Consider the following 14,384-nt stretch of genomic DNA (forward strand, 5'->3'; position numbering starts at 1 on the left):
GCATATTAACAACAACAACAGCTTCCTTTTGCCGACAATTAAGTCTGATAAATTCTGAAGTTTCTTCTATTTTATATTAGAGTATTTTATTGATTTATTTATTTGTTTTAGCAGAAATATGCAGAGTTTCCGGGTGTCCTGGAATATCCAACAGCCAATAAGAACGCCAGACGCGCGGCCGTTGATTTTCTTGTGGGCGTACGTCAAACCGACGTCACACCGACGCCAATCACTCGCTCCTCTCAGTCAAGCTTGGTTGCAGCGCAGGAGAAGGAACTGCCGCTGTCTGTCTTAAAGGTATGACTGAAGCGGAGGAAATGCTAACGGGTCGGTTTGCCAAAGTTTTCCGGGCTGTTGTTAGACTGTTGCTCCGCATGGTTATTGCCCCGGAGCTCGTTGAAGCTAGTTAGCAAGCAAGCAGGACGTAAAACTCGGGTTTGACCACAACTTGACAGCTTATGAGCTAACCGCTAACAGCTAGCATGCTAATGTTGAGCTAACTGCTAGCATGCTAATGTTGAGCAGATGAATGAGCTGTTAGCATGCTAATGTTGAGCTAACAGCTAGCATGCTAATGTTGAGCAGATGAATGAGCTGTGTGGGTTTCCCTGCCCCCGTCGCCTTTACGCCTCTCCTCGGATGGGCGTGAGACCTTTATGACTTTATGACTTAGCTGCTGGCCGTGGCTAAAATAAACTCGGGGGATCAGCATGAGGCGGCATTTTATTTTAGCTCCATGTTGCCAAAAAGGAGCTGAAAGTGGCAGCAGGCACAAAGCTAACAGCGGTGCTAGCTTGGTAGCAGAGAAGTGGTTTTAAAACTTCTTCGGGTAGCTGCCACTGCTTTGGCCTCAGTTTGGTTGAGTTGTCTCCGTTTAAGCTTGGACAGGGACACTCGGGGCTCACTGAACACATACATGGCGTCAGATTATTTGATCACTTTTGGTCAAATTTAGCAAGAAACCACTCCGACTGCAGCTTTGTATGAGATAACAGCAGAGCTGTTGTAATAGTTTGCACAAGATTGCACAACTATTTCGAATAAAGTGCTGTTGGAGTCACTAAACTTGTGTGCAGAATTTGTAAAAAAAAAGAAAAAAGGCAATTCAGTTTCTGTTGGAGGCTGATTCTTCCTCTAAAATATCTCACTGTGGAACACAGTTTGTGTTTGAGGCTGTTAAAGTCAAATGGTCTGCACTTGTGTACTACATTTCAATCACTTTATTACAGACAGTCCCCCAGTTCAAGCACTTATCACCACACTAGGTGTTCCTCAGAAACATCTGTGGCTGCCAAAGGCTGCCATTGGAAAAAGTGTCAACTTCTCCAATAAATGATCATGGCAGCACATTTTTCCGACCTGTTATTTTGGTGCCAGCAGTTAGATTCTTATCACCAGTGGTACCAGATATCAGGCCTCACTCAGTGGGGTCACATGGCTCTGAAAGGATCGGATTATTGGCTAAATTACAATCAGACTGAGTTATTAAGTGCATGTAGACTGCATGTATCCAATTCTTAGTCAGATTAAGGTGTCTACATGCACTTAATAACTCAATCTTATTGTAATTTAGCCAATAATCCGATCCGGTCCAGTTCTTTGTCAGATTAAGGTGTCTACATGCACTTAATAACTCAATCTTATTGTAATTTAGCCAATAATCCGATCCGATCCAGTTCTTAGTCAGATTAAGGTGTCTACATGCACTTAATAACTCAATCTTATTGTAATTTAGCCAATAATCCGATCCAGTTCTTAGTCAGATTAAGGTGTCTACATGCACTTAATAACTCAATCTTATTGTAATTTAGCCAATAATCCGATCCAGTTCTTAGTCAGATTAAGGTGTCTACATGCACTTAATAACTCAATCTTATTGTAATTTAGCCAATAATCCAATCCGATCCAGTTCTTAGTCAGATTAAGGTGTCTACATGCACTTAATAACTCAGTCTGATTGTAATTTAGCCAATTATCAGATCCTTTCAGAGCCATGTGACCCCACTGAGTGGTTTCTGTCCAATCAGATTTGATCAGATCAGCTGACTTTTGGTCACTTCTGGATCCAGAACGATTCAGATGATCATATAGTAAAAAAAAACTGCCTCCTGTAGTCATTTCTGGAGCACTTTTCCTTAACCTAACTGGCAAATGTGATGAAGTTAAGTTCAGGAGAAATTTGTGAGGTCTTTGGAAGAGACAAAGTGAAAATAATATTTCACAAAAAAACTCTTTTAGAGACTTTGTTCAATAGGTTTTTATCGTATTTATCTGGGGAGATATCATATGTATCGTAACCTAGAGTCTAACAATGACTCATATGCTGTAAAGATGGATCACTGAAAGGAGCTTTTTAAATGGACGATGTCGTCAGTTTTTAGTTCAGAAGTGTTTTTATCTCTTTTAGGAGCTCAGCAGCTGAGAATAAAACCATCTGTAAATCAAAACTCGCAGTTTAGAAACGTGTTCATGTGTTTATTAGTCACGCACACAGGATGTGGTGTACGTGCACAGATGTGATATCCATTATTTATGCTGTAAATTATGAGCTGGAATTTTTCAAATGACTTCACAGAACAAGGAAGCGTGTCGTGTCGCTCTCTGCAGAGTTGTTTCCGTCTGACCACTCAGCAGTCTGTAGTGGAATGGAAAAATACTTTTAATGGGGGAAATTCAAATTAGTCAAGTAGCTCCAAAAAATATTAATATTTACAATGATTGTATATTAACAATAACAATAATAATAGCAATTATAATAAAAATACTACTACTAACTAACTAATAATAATAATAATAATAAATGACTAAATAGAAAAATAAATAATAATAAAAAAAATTATTAAAAAAAAGTAGACTACCATTTTATTTAAAAAATCTGTTTAATTTCCATAGTGCTGCCTATCATGGAAAACATTAATTGAAATTTAATTAAAATTAAAATAAAAAAATATTCATATTTACAATGATTGTATATTAACAAAAACAATAATAATACCAATTCTAATAAAAATACTACTACTAACAAATAATAATAATAATAATGACTAAATAAAACAATTAAAATAATAAAAATGTAATAATAATAATAATTTTAAAAAAAGTAGGCTACCATTTTATTTAAGAAATCAGTATCATTTCCATGGTTCTGCCTGTCATGGAAAAGCTTTAAACAAATAGAGCCGTATTGTCCCATTTACTGGAAAAGTGCCAGGTCATTTCACTCAGTTTGGAAGCAAAAAAAAAGGCTCCATTATCATAAACTCAATACTTCAAACAGACCAGGGTCTGATGTCATCTGCTGTTTATGATAATGGGACATGAAGTTTTCCAGTCGAGGAGTCCAAACATGTCAGAAATATTCAGAAAAGCTATCATTAAATTATTAAAGTATCATTAAAGTAAATACTTTACAAATATTACTATACAAAAGCTTTAAACTTTAAACAAGGAGCTGATACAACAAAACGTTAATTTACAATATAACTTCTAATAAAGTAGACTTACAAATTACTCAAAACTCTTTAATGGACTGAGTTGGTCACACTTCCAATTACAGGTTCCCAAATTTCTTGGTAATTACGAGTTAAACCACAACTTGCCACAAAACTGATCTCAACATTTTCCTGTAAATTACCCTTTTTAAATAAAACAATTTCATTCTATCATTCTATTTTTCATAAGCACATAAAAATCCTTGGTAATTTCGTCTTTACACTTTAAATCGAATTCTCACCAGCTGTTAATTCTATGTAAACTCAAACACAAATTTAAGTGACATACTCGCTTTTTTAATCATACCCAATGGGTATGGGTTCTGATCGAATGACATTAAGAGTGAAAAGGTAACAGCATTCCTTAATAACCGTGTTATTATTATTATTACTTTACAGCACAGCAACTTGGAAGATATTATAATATTTGTGTCATTTCACCCGCTGATTTGGGATTGTTTTAATCAGATGAAGCCAGTTCCTGGTTTGTGTGTTTGAGCCTGATTTACAGCTCATTCACTGTAAAATGTTCTGTTTCTAACAGCCTCTGAACAGCTGTGGGAAGGTGGGGGAGGAGAGGGGAAGACTTGAGATTGTGGACGTTTGTGTGTTTTGGTTTCTGAATATTTCAACATCTGTTGTTGAGGCTACAGAGCTCAGAGATAAGAGCCGTGGTGGGTAAGCAGCCTCTGTGCTGGAGAGCTTTATGACCTTATAACCACTTCAGGAAGAATGGTTTGGAATGGTGGACCCTCACCCCCCACCACCGCCTGCTCTCAGGAGCAGAGGGCCTTTTAGAAACTAAACCTTGTATGAAATAGGTGGCTGTAAACTGGGTTCTGACATTTGGTCGGTTCAGAGGCGTCGTGCTGCTGGTGTCTGCAGAGTGAAATCTTATCAGGCTTTGAGATGTGGGTGTTTCTGTAGCCCGGGAACACTTTCAGTGAGCTCCCTGTGAACATGGAATATCTGTTATTCCATGAAGCTGTGGAACGTCCCCAGAGGAGCAAACTGAGCTGGCAGGGTGTCCTCTGGCCAGACTGGGTGTTCCTGTCCTAGGTGTGTTGTGTCCCAGGTGTGTGGTGTCCCAGGTGTTCCTGTCCCAGGTGTGTTGTGTCCCAGGTGTGTGGTGTCCCAGGTGTTCCTGTCCTAGGTGTGTTGTGTCCCAGGTGTGTGGTGTCCCAGGTGTGGAGTGTCCCAGGTGTCCCTTACCTAGGTGTGTGGTGTCCCAAGTTTGGGGTGTCCTAGGTGTTCCTCTCCTAGGTGTGTTGTGTCCCAGGTGTGTTGTGTCCCAGGTGTGTGGTGTCCCAGGTGTGGAGTGTCCCAGGTGTCCCTTTCCTAGGTGTGTGGTGTCCCAGGTGTGTGGTGTCCCAAGTTTGGGGTGTCCTAGGTGTTCCTGTCCTAGGTGTGGGGTGTCCCAAGTTTGGGGTGTCCTAGGTGTTCCTGTCCTAGGTGTGTAGTGTCCCAGTCGTGGGGTGTCCCAGGTGTTCCTGTCCTAGGTTTAGGGTGTCCCAAGTTTGGGGTGTCCCTTTCTTAGATGTGGTGTCCCAGTCGTGGGGTGTCCCAAGTTTAGGGTGTCCCAGGTGTTCCTGTCCTAGGTGTGTAGTGTCCCAGTCGTGGGGTGTCCCAGGTGTTCCTGTCCTAGGTGTGTGGTGTCCCAGTCGTGGTGTGTCCCAGGTGTTCCTGTCCTAGGTTTAGGGTGTCCCAAGTTTGGGGTGTCCCAGGTGTCCCTTTCCTAGGTGTGTGGTGTCCCAAGTTTGGGGTGTCCTAGGTGTTCCTGTCCTAGGTGTGTGGTGTCCCAAGTTTGGGGTGTCCCAGGTGTTCCTGTCCTAGGTGTGTTGTGTCCCAGGTGTGTTGTGTCCCAGGTGTGTTGTGTCCCAGGTGTGTGGTGTCCCAGGTGTCCCTTTCCTAGGTGTGTGGGTGTTCCTGTCCTAGGTGTGTGGTGTCCCAGTCGTGGGGTGTCCCAGGTGTTCCTGTCCTAGGTTTAGGGTGTCCCAAGTTTGGGGTGTCCCTTTCTTAGATGTGTGGTGTCCCAGTCGTGGGGTGTCCCAGGTGTTCCTGTCCTAGGTTTAGGGTGTCCCAAGTTTGGGGTGTCCCTTTCTTAGATGTGTGGTGTCCCAGTCGTGGGGTGTCCCAAGTTTAGGGTGTCCCAGGTGTTCCTGTCCTAGGTGTGTGGTGTCCCAGTCGTGGGGTGTCCCAGGTGTTCCTGTCCTAGGTTTAGGGTGTCCCAAGTTTGGGGTGTCCCAGGTGTCCCTTTCCTAGGTGTGTGGTGTCCCAGGTGTGTGGTGTCCCAAGTTTGGGGTGTCCCAGGTGTTCCTGTCCTAGGTGTGTTGTGTCCCAGGTGTGTTGTGTCCCAGGTGTGTGGTGTCCCAGGTGTGGAGTGTCCCAGGTGTCCCTTTCCTAGGTGTGTGGTGTCCCAGGTGTGTGGTGTCCCAAGTTTGGGGTGTCCTAGGTGTTCCTGTCCTAGGTGTGTGGTGTCCCAAGTTTGGGGTGTCCCAGGTGTTCCTGTCCTAGGTGTGTTGTGTCCCAGGTGTGTTGTGTCCCAGGTGTGTGGTGTCCCAGGTGTTCCTGTCCCAGGTGTCCCTTTCCTAGGTGTGTGGTGTCCCAGGTGTGTGGTGTCCCAAGTTTGGGGTGTCCTAGGTGTTCCTGTCCTAGGTGTGGGGTGTCCCAAGTTTAGGGTGTCCCAGATGTTCCTGTCCTAGGTGTGTTGTGTCCCAGGTGTGTGGTGTCCCAGGTGTAGAGTGTCCCAGGTGTTCCTGTCCTAGGTGTGGGGTGTCCCAGGTGTTCCTGTCCTAGGTGTGTTGTGTCCCAGGTGTGTGGTGTCCCAGGTGTGGAGTGTCCCAGGTGTTCCTGTCCTAGGTGTGGGGTGTCCCAGGTGTTCCTGTCCTAGGTGTGTTGTGTCCCAGGTGTGTGGTGTCCCAGGTGTGGAGTGTCCCAGGTATTCCTGTCCTAGGTTTAGGGTGTCCCAAGTTTGGGGTGTCCCTGTCCTAGGTGTGTTGTGTCCCAGGTGTGTTGTGTCCCAGGTGTGTGGTGTCCCAGGTGTGGAGTGTCCCAGGTGTTCCTGTCCTAGGTTTAGGGTGTCCCAAGTTTGGGGTGTCCCTGTCCTAGGTGTGTGGTGTCCCAGGTGTGTGGTGTCCCAGGTGTGGAGTGTCCCAGGTGTTCCTGTCCTAGGTGTGGGGTGTCCCAGGTGTTCCTGTCCTAGGTGTGTTGTGTCCCAGGTGTGTGGTGTCCCAGGTGTGGGGTGTCCCAGGTGTTCCTGTCCTAGGTTTAGGGTGTCCCAAGTTTGGGGTGTCCCTGTCCTAGGTGTGTTGTGTCCCAGGTGTGTGGTGTCCCAAGTTTGGGGTGTCCTAGGTGTGTGGTGTCCCAGTCGTGGAGTGTCCCAGGTGTTCCTGTCCTAGGTTTAGGGTGTCCCAAGTTTGGGGTGTCCCAGGTGTTCCTGTCCTAGGTGTGTTGTGTCCCAGGTGTGTTGTGTCCCAGGTGTGTTGTGTCCCAGGTGTGTGGTGTCCCAGGTGTGTGGTGTCCCAGGTGTCCCTTTCCTAGGTGTGTGGTGTCCCAGGTGTGTGGTGTCCCAAGTTTGGGGTGTCCCAGGTGTTCCTGTCCTAGGTGTGGGGTGTCCTAGGTGTTCCTGTCCTAGGTGTGTGGTGTCCCAGTCGTGGGGTGTCCCAGGTGTTCCTGTCCCAGGTGTGTGGTGTCCCAAGTTTGGGGTGTCCTAGGTGTTCCTGTCCCAGGTGTGTGGTGTCCCAGTCGTGGGGTGTCCACAGCACTGAATTGGTTGAAAGTGGTTCCACTTTCAGGTTATTCAGACTTCCAGGAACCCAGAGCCTGAAAGGAGTCTGATTGAAACCTTGTTTTATAACTTCTGGTGTCACACCACCTGTTTCCTGTCTGCATGTCCAGAAGAGGGACGCCTCCGCTGTCCTTCTTCCTCTGTTGTTTTTTTGTTGGTAGTATCCAAGCCGAACAGAACCTCTGAGTTTGGTGTAATCTCTCTGCCGGTTCCAAACAGTAACCAAAGTAACCAAACAGCCGTGTTCGTCTGTCAGATCTAAATGTGACCTGTTTGTGCTCCCTCAGCCCAGTCGTCCTGCCAGCATCATGGGAAAGAAGAGTCGAGTAAAGACTCAGAAGTCGGGCTCCGGGGCCAGTACGGTGGTGTCCCCAAAGGAGATGATGAACCTGATCTCCGAGCTGCTGCAGAGTACGTTCTTTCTACTTAATGTACAAAACTCATTTCCAGAAAACTGAACTGATCTCTTCCTGAGAAACATTTGCTGAACTTATTGATGGCACCCTCACCTGTCAGCAGGTAACCTGCTGGTTGGAGCAGCTTCCAGAACGCCGTTCCTGTAGATTCTGTAAACTTTCTTTAAACTTTCTTTAAACTTCCTGTGACTCCAGAACAACTTTCACTGAGTGCTGCTGCGTCAGATTCTGAGTTTTTTCCAAGCGTTGAGCATCAGCTGACAGGGACTGCTGTAATATTCAGGTGTCATGCTGACACGTACATCTACCCTCACCGTTTACTCACAGTGGAGATGTTTTGTTTTCCCAGAATGCAGCAGTGCGGCGCCCTCTGCTGGTAAGGAGTGGGAGGAGTACATGCAGATCAGAGGCTTGGTGGAGAAGATCAGAAAGAAACAGAAAGGTGAGCCGTTCACACCTGAGTCTTTCTCCTTTTCCCTGATCCCACAGAGGTTCAGGGTTCGTACGGTCATGAAAAACCTGGAAAAGTCATGGAATTTTAAAATGGTCATTTCCAGGCCTGAAAAAGTGCTTGAAAAAAATAAAATCGCAAAAGTTTTGGAAAAGTAATGGAAATTTGTAACATTCATATTTTCAGGTCGTTCATTTATGCTGAGTTTGAAATAATGTATATGCTTTAAAAAGAAATACTCGCAAATTATAAGCAGGCATACGCTGAATACTACTGAAAAGTTCGTTGGCCATAGCAACCATAGACGGCCAGCAATCGGATAAACCAATGAAGTGAATCAATCCTGTGAATGAAACCTGCACTCACCCATTATGAAGTTAACTCTGCCAGCCTTTCCATAACCTGCTCAGCCAACTCCTTGACGTCGGGTATGGTTGCTAACATTACGGCGGCTAGTATTAGCAACGAGGCTGCTAGGCTTGCTAAATCGGTAAGCATTGGGCTACTGAAGAAAGCTAGTCTTTTTAGCTACGTTATATTATCATCTTTCTTGTCGGCTATAACCTTTGTTTACGGCCACTGGCCCTAACCTGACGCCCTAGCTGTCAAATCACCGGAAGTTTTCACCGGAAGTACTGGCGCACACACAAAAGCTCTCTCCAGACATATCATTCTTTCATTCCGCCCAGATGAAATTTAATGCCACTCTTCGAAAATCGGCGAAATTTAAGACATTTTAAGACCTTAAAAAAGTATTTTTTTATTTAAGACTTTTTAATACTTTTTAAGGCTCCGCGGAGATCCTGTAATGGCGGTATGGACAGATCCACTTGAGGGATGGGGGCAGGGGGCGCAATCGTAACACGCACCTGCTTCTGAACTTGAATCTATAAATGTTTATTCTTTTAATCAAACTATTGTCTCTCATTCATTTGTGTCATTTGAGATAATACTGTATGCTTTGGAATTCTCATTGTTAGTTTTAATACAACATTTGATCACTTTTTGATGTATACACCGAGTTTTCACCAAATGTTTGGGTCATGGAAATTTTGTTTAAAGTCATGGAAAAGTCTTGGAAAAGTCATGGAAATCTTTTGGTCAAAATGTGTATGAACCCTGGAGGTTATAACACCACCGTATCATGCTCTGTGTTTCCAAACAGGCGTGTCCACTCTGTTTGAGGGCAACAGGGAGGACTGCTTTGCGGATCTGCTGGCCTGGGCTCAGGAGAACGGGGCGTCCTGCGACGGCTTCACCGTGGCCGACTTCGGGACGGAGGGCTACGGCCTGCGGGCCACCAGAGACATCAAGGTGGAGCTGGCTGTGTGACCTCTGACAGCTTATCTGAAGCCGCTGCATTGGATCTGTGGGTGTAATTATGTTTATTTATGTTAATGTGTGCACAGGCGGAGGAGCTGTTCCTCTGGATTCCCAGGAAGATGCTGATGACGGTGGAATCATCCCAGAACTCTGTGCTGGGTAAGAACGAGGAGCTCGGAGGAGGGATTAAAATGGTTTTTGCTTTCACTAAAGAGTTAAAATGAAAACATCAACAACAAAGTCCAAGTATTTAGACATGTTGACATTTCTAGGAACTTGGGCTGGGCAGCGATTTTAAAATGTTTAATCTAATTAATCACATGATTTCCCTGATTAATCACGATTAATCACATTTGTACGCAGAATCCAAAAATGAATCCAAAAGTAGCGTATAGCTTTTAGCTTTATTTTAAATGTGCTGCCATATGAATGAAAGTGCCATAACATTTGTTGTGCAAACACACTTTTAACATCAGCATCTTTCTGTAGTTTTTATGTAGAAGCCTCGCTCCACTGTCTGTTTCCTTGAATGACTTGCTGCTATCAGTTGTGTGTTTTGCCTTTAAGTGATATTTTAGACTGGAACTACTACGCTGAGAAGACAATTCAACTTGGCAGTATTTACAGATGACTTTGGTTCTCCTCCCCTTTCCTTTCCTTTCCTTTGATTCCCTTTTAATTTCCTTTCCTGTCCTTTTAGTTTATTTTCAATTCCTTTCCTCCCCTTCCATTTCCTTTTCCTTTCCTTCCATTTCCTTTCAATTTTCCTTTCCTTTCCTTTCAATTTCCCTTTCAATTTTCCTTTCCTTTCCTTTCCTTTCAATTTTCCTTTCCTTTCCTTTCCTTTCCTTTTAATTCATTTCCCTTTCCTTTCCTCTCCTTTCCTTTTAATTCATTTTCCTTTCCTTCCCTTTCCTTTCCTCTCCTTTCCTTTTAATTCATTTTCCTTTACTTTACTTTCCTTTTCCTTCCCCTTTCCTTTCCTTTCCTTGGTTCTGTCGACTCCGCCGTCTGGAAGAACTTTAACATGAAAATGGCCGAGTAAAAGTTCCGTACCCTTCTCCATGTTTGGTGGATCCGCCGATTACTTTCTTTTCCTGTTCCACAGCAGCAGACTTTTACAAAATAAAAGCCTGTGAGCAACAGACTTTTACAAAATAAAAGCCTGTGAGCAACAGACATTTACAAAATAAAAGCCAAAATAAAAACCCGGTTCGAGTCCCGCATCAGACGGCCCTGTGCTGCGTGTCGTTCCCCCTCTCTCTGCCCCCTGCTTCCTGTCGTTAATGCACGATAAAATATTTATCGTCGTTAAATAATTGATAGGTTAACGGAATAATAACGAGTTAACTCGCCCAGCCCTACTAGGAACTTGAACCCTGGTTCAGCGCCTGCCTGTAGTCTGGGCCCCTCATACATCACCAGGATGAGTTTCCTTCCTTAAAGCTGGAAACCTGTTTATTACCCGCCCTGCTTTATGAAGCAGCTTTCTCTGTGTTTGCCGCTCGAACCAAAGATAACGGGCGGCTCAGATCTCTCTTTGTGAACCAGGCTTTTCTTTTAATTGTTTTATGAACAGAGAGGTGTGGTGCAGATAAGACAGTTTATGATCCATAAAAGATGTGAAAGATCCCTCTGTGTCTCAGGTCCTCTGTACAGCCAGGACCGGATCCTGCAGGCCATGGGCAACGTGACGCTGGCCCTCCACCTGCTGTGCGAGCGGGCCGACCCCGCTTCGTTCTGGCTGCCGTACATCCGCACCCTTCCCCAAGAGTACGACACGCCGCTGTACTACCAGCAGGAGGACGTGCAGCTGCTGCTGGGCACGCAGGCCGTGCAGGACGTCCTGAGCCAGTACAAGAACACGGCACGCCAGTACGCCTACTTCTACAAGCTGGTGCAGGTACGCAGACACACACCAACCCTGCATTTACGTGCCGATCGGGTTACTTATTGGTACGTTTTTAAATGTTTTTACATGTTTTTACATGTTTTTACGTGGTATCTACAGCAGAAATTCGAGCTTGGAGAAAATTATTCCAGCTGTTTGCTTCACTGTCACATTCAAACGTGTCACAGGGGTTGTTCCACTTCAGACTGGGTCTGTGTTCGAAACCGCATACTTCTCCTACTACTCCTACTACTCCTACTAACTTTCTGAGTTAGTATGCGAGTTTGAGTAAGCGAGAAGTTCCCGGATGCATACTAGATTCTCTGAAATGTTGGGTATGCATCATGAGGTTACTACTCATACTCAAACTACCCAAGATGCAACGTAACGTGACGTCGCCGATCGTCATTTCCTGTCAAAACGGCAGTTTCAAGCTAGCTACAACGAGGGTAGGTTCACTTCCTGTTTTCAAAACAAAAGCACCAATTGTATCATAATGGCTTTCCCTATGATAAAAGGCAACGGGTATTTTATTTTGTGAAAAAGGGCCGTGGTCCCTAGTTCCCGAGGGCCGCGGTCCCTAGTTCCCGAGAGCCGTGGTCCCTAGTTCCCGAGGGCCGCGGTCCCTAGTTCTTGAGGGCCGTGGTCCCTAGTTCCCGAGGGCCGTGGTCCCTAGTTCCCGAGGGCCGTGGTCCCTAGTTCCTGAGGGCCATGGTCCCTAGTTCCTGAAAGCTGTGGTCCCTAGTTCCTGAGAGCCGTGGTCCCTAGTTCCTGAGGGCCGTGGTCCCTAGTTCCTGAGAGCCGTGGTCCCTAGTTCCTGAGGGCCGTGGTCCCTAGTTCCCGAGGGCCGTGGTCCCTAGTTCCCGAGGGCCGTGGTCCCTAGTTCCTGAGAGCTGTGGTCCCTAGTTCCTGAGAGCTGTGGTCCCTAGTTCCTGAGGGCCGTGGTCCCTAGTTCCTGAGAGCTGTGGTCCCTAGTTCCTGAGAGCTGTGGTCCCTAGTTCCTGAGAGCTGTGGTCCCTAGTTCCTGAGGGCCGTGGTCCCTAGTTCCTGAGAGCCGTGGTCCCTAGTTCCTGAGAGCTGTGGTCCCTAGTTCCTGAGAGCTGTGGTCCCTAGTTCCTGAGAGCCGTGGTCCCTAGTTCCTGAGGGCCGTGGTCCCTAGTTCCTGAGAGCCGTGGTCCCTAGTTCCCGAGGGCCGTGGTCCCTAGTTCCCGAGGGCCGTGGTCCCTAGTTCCCGAGGGCAGTGGTCCCTAGTTCCCGAGGGCCGTGGTCCCTAGTTCCCGAGGGCCGTGGTCCCTAGTTCCCGAGGGCCGTGGTCCCTAGTTCCCGAGGGCGGTGGTCCCTAGTTCCTTAGGGCTGTGGTCCCTAGTTCCCGAGGGCCGTGGTCCCTAGTTCCCGAGGGCCGTGGTCCCTAGTTCCCGAGGGTCGTGGTCCCTAGTTCCCGAGGGTCGTGGTCCCTAGTTCCCGAGGGCCGTGGTCCCTAGTTCCCGAGGGCCGTGGTCCCTAGTTCCCGAGGGCCGTGGTCCCTAGTTCCCGAGGGCCGTGGTCCCTAGTTCCTGAGAGCTGTGGTCCCTAGTTCCTGAGGGCTGTGGTCCCTAGTTCCTGAGAGCTGTGGTCCCTAGTTCCTGAGAGCTGTGGTCCCTAGTTCCTGAGAGCTGTGGTCCCTGGTTCCTGAGGGCTGTGGTCCCTGGTTCCCGAGGGCAGTGGTCCCTGGTTCCTGAGAGCTGTGGTCCCTAGTTCCTGAAGGCCGTGGTCCCTAGTTCCTGAGAGCCGTGGTCCCTAGTTCCTGAGGGCCGTGGTCCCTAGTTCCTGAGGGCCGTGGTCCCTAGTTCCTGAAGGCCGTGGTCCCTAGTTCCTGAGAGCTGTGGTCCCTAGTTCCTGAGGGCCGTGGTCCCTAGTTCCTGAAGGCCGTGGTCCCTAGTTCCTGAGAGCCGTGGTCCCTAGTTCCTGAGAGCTGTGGTCCCTAGTTCCTGAGGGCCGTGGTCCCTAGTTCCTGAGGGCCGTGGTTCCTGAGGGCCGTGGTCCCTAGTTCCTGAGAGCCGTGGTCCCTAGTTCCTGAGGGCCGTGGTCCCTAGTTCCTGAGGGCCGTGGTCCCTAGTTCCTGAAGGCCGTGGTCCCTAGTTCCTGAGAGCCGTGGTCCCTGGTTCCTGAGGGCCGTGGTCCCTAGTTCCCGAGGGCCGTGGTCCCTAGTTCCCGAGGGCCGTGGTCCCTAGTTCCTGAGAGCTGTGGTCCCTAGTTCCTGAGGGCTGTGGTCCCTAGTTCCTGAGAGCTGTGGTCCCTAGTTCCTGAGAGCTGTGGTCCCTAGTTCCTGAGAGCTGTGGTCCCTGGTTCCTGAGGGCTGTGGTCCCTGGTTCCCGAGGGCAGTGGTCCCTGGTTCCTGAGAGCTGTGGTCCCTAGTTCCTGAGGGCCGTGGTTCCTGAAGGCCGTGGTCCCTAGTTCCTGAGAGCTGTGGTCCCTAGTTCCTGAGGGCCGTGGTCCCTAGTTCCTGAAGGCCGTGGTCCCTAGTTCCTGAGAGCCGTGGTCCCTAGTTCCTGAGGGCCGTGGTCCCTAGTTCCTGAGGGCCGTGGTTCCTGAGGGCCGTGGTCCCTAGTTCCTGAGGGCCGTGGTCCCTAGTTCCTGAAGGCCGTGGTCCCTAGTTCCTGAGAGCCGTGGTCCCTGGTTCCTGAGGGCCGTGGTCCCTAGTTCCTGAGGGCCGTGGTCCCTAGTTCCCGAGGGCTGTGGTCCCTAGTTCCTGAGGGCCGTGGTCCCTAGTGGAAATAGCCATATTCCCGGGCCTCTCTGGCCCATCTCTCCCAGAACCGGTGACGTAAATGCAGACTGGAAGAATCCAGTCTTGTCCCTGCAATTCTCCCCATTGACCAGCAGGTGGAGACATCGGACCACTCCAGAGACAGGAGGCTGAACCACGGATGAACTCATCCCCACAGCCGCACACACAGGGATCGCGGGCCCTGATAGTTTTTTCTGCTTTTTGACTTTAATTAGCATTTAAACCTCTTTGGGGCGTAATGTGATGGAAGACAAACGC

General features: G+C 47.8%; 1 protein-coding gene across 1 annotated transcript in view; it reads left to right on the forward strand.

The window, feature by feature from the left end:
* The first annotated feature begins 206 nt into the window (after nt 1-206).
* setd3 (SET domain containing 3, actin histidine methyltransferase) overlaps nt 207-14,384 on the forward strand; it is a 30,924-nt gene continuing 16,746 nt past the window's right edge. The window contains exons 1-6 of the mRNA XM_075448130.1: nt 207-297; nt 7,566-7,689; nt 8,044-8,136; nt 9,311-9,459; nt 9,555-9,627; nt 11,115-11,371. Of these exons, the coding sequence (XP_075304245.1) occupies nt 7,587-7,689; nt 8,044-8,136; nt 9,311-9,459; nt 9,555-9,627; nt 11,115-11,371 (675 nt within the window). The 5' untranslated portion in view covers nt 207-297; nt 7,566-7,586. The remainder of the gene's footprint in view (nt 298-7,565; nt 7,690-8,043; nt 8,137-9,310; nt 9,460-9,554; nt 9,628-11,114; nt 11,372-14,384) is intronic.

The sequence above is a fragment of the Odontesthes bonariensis genome, chromosome 17, assembly GCF_027942865.1.
Source record: "Odontesthes bonariensis isolate fOdoBon6 chromosome 17, fOdoBon6.hap1, whole genome shotgun sequence".
Lineage (NCBI taxonomy): Eukaryota > Metazoa > Chordata > Actinopteri > Atheriniformes > Atherinopsidae > Odontesthes > Odontesthes bonariensis.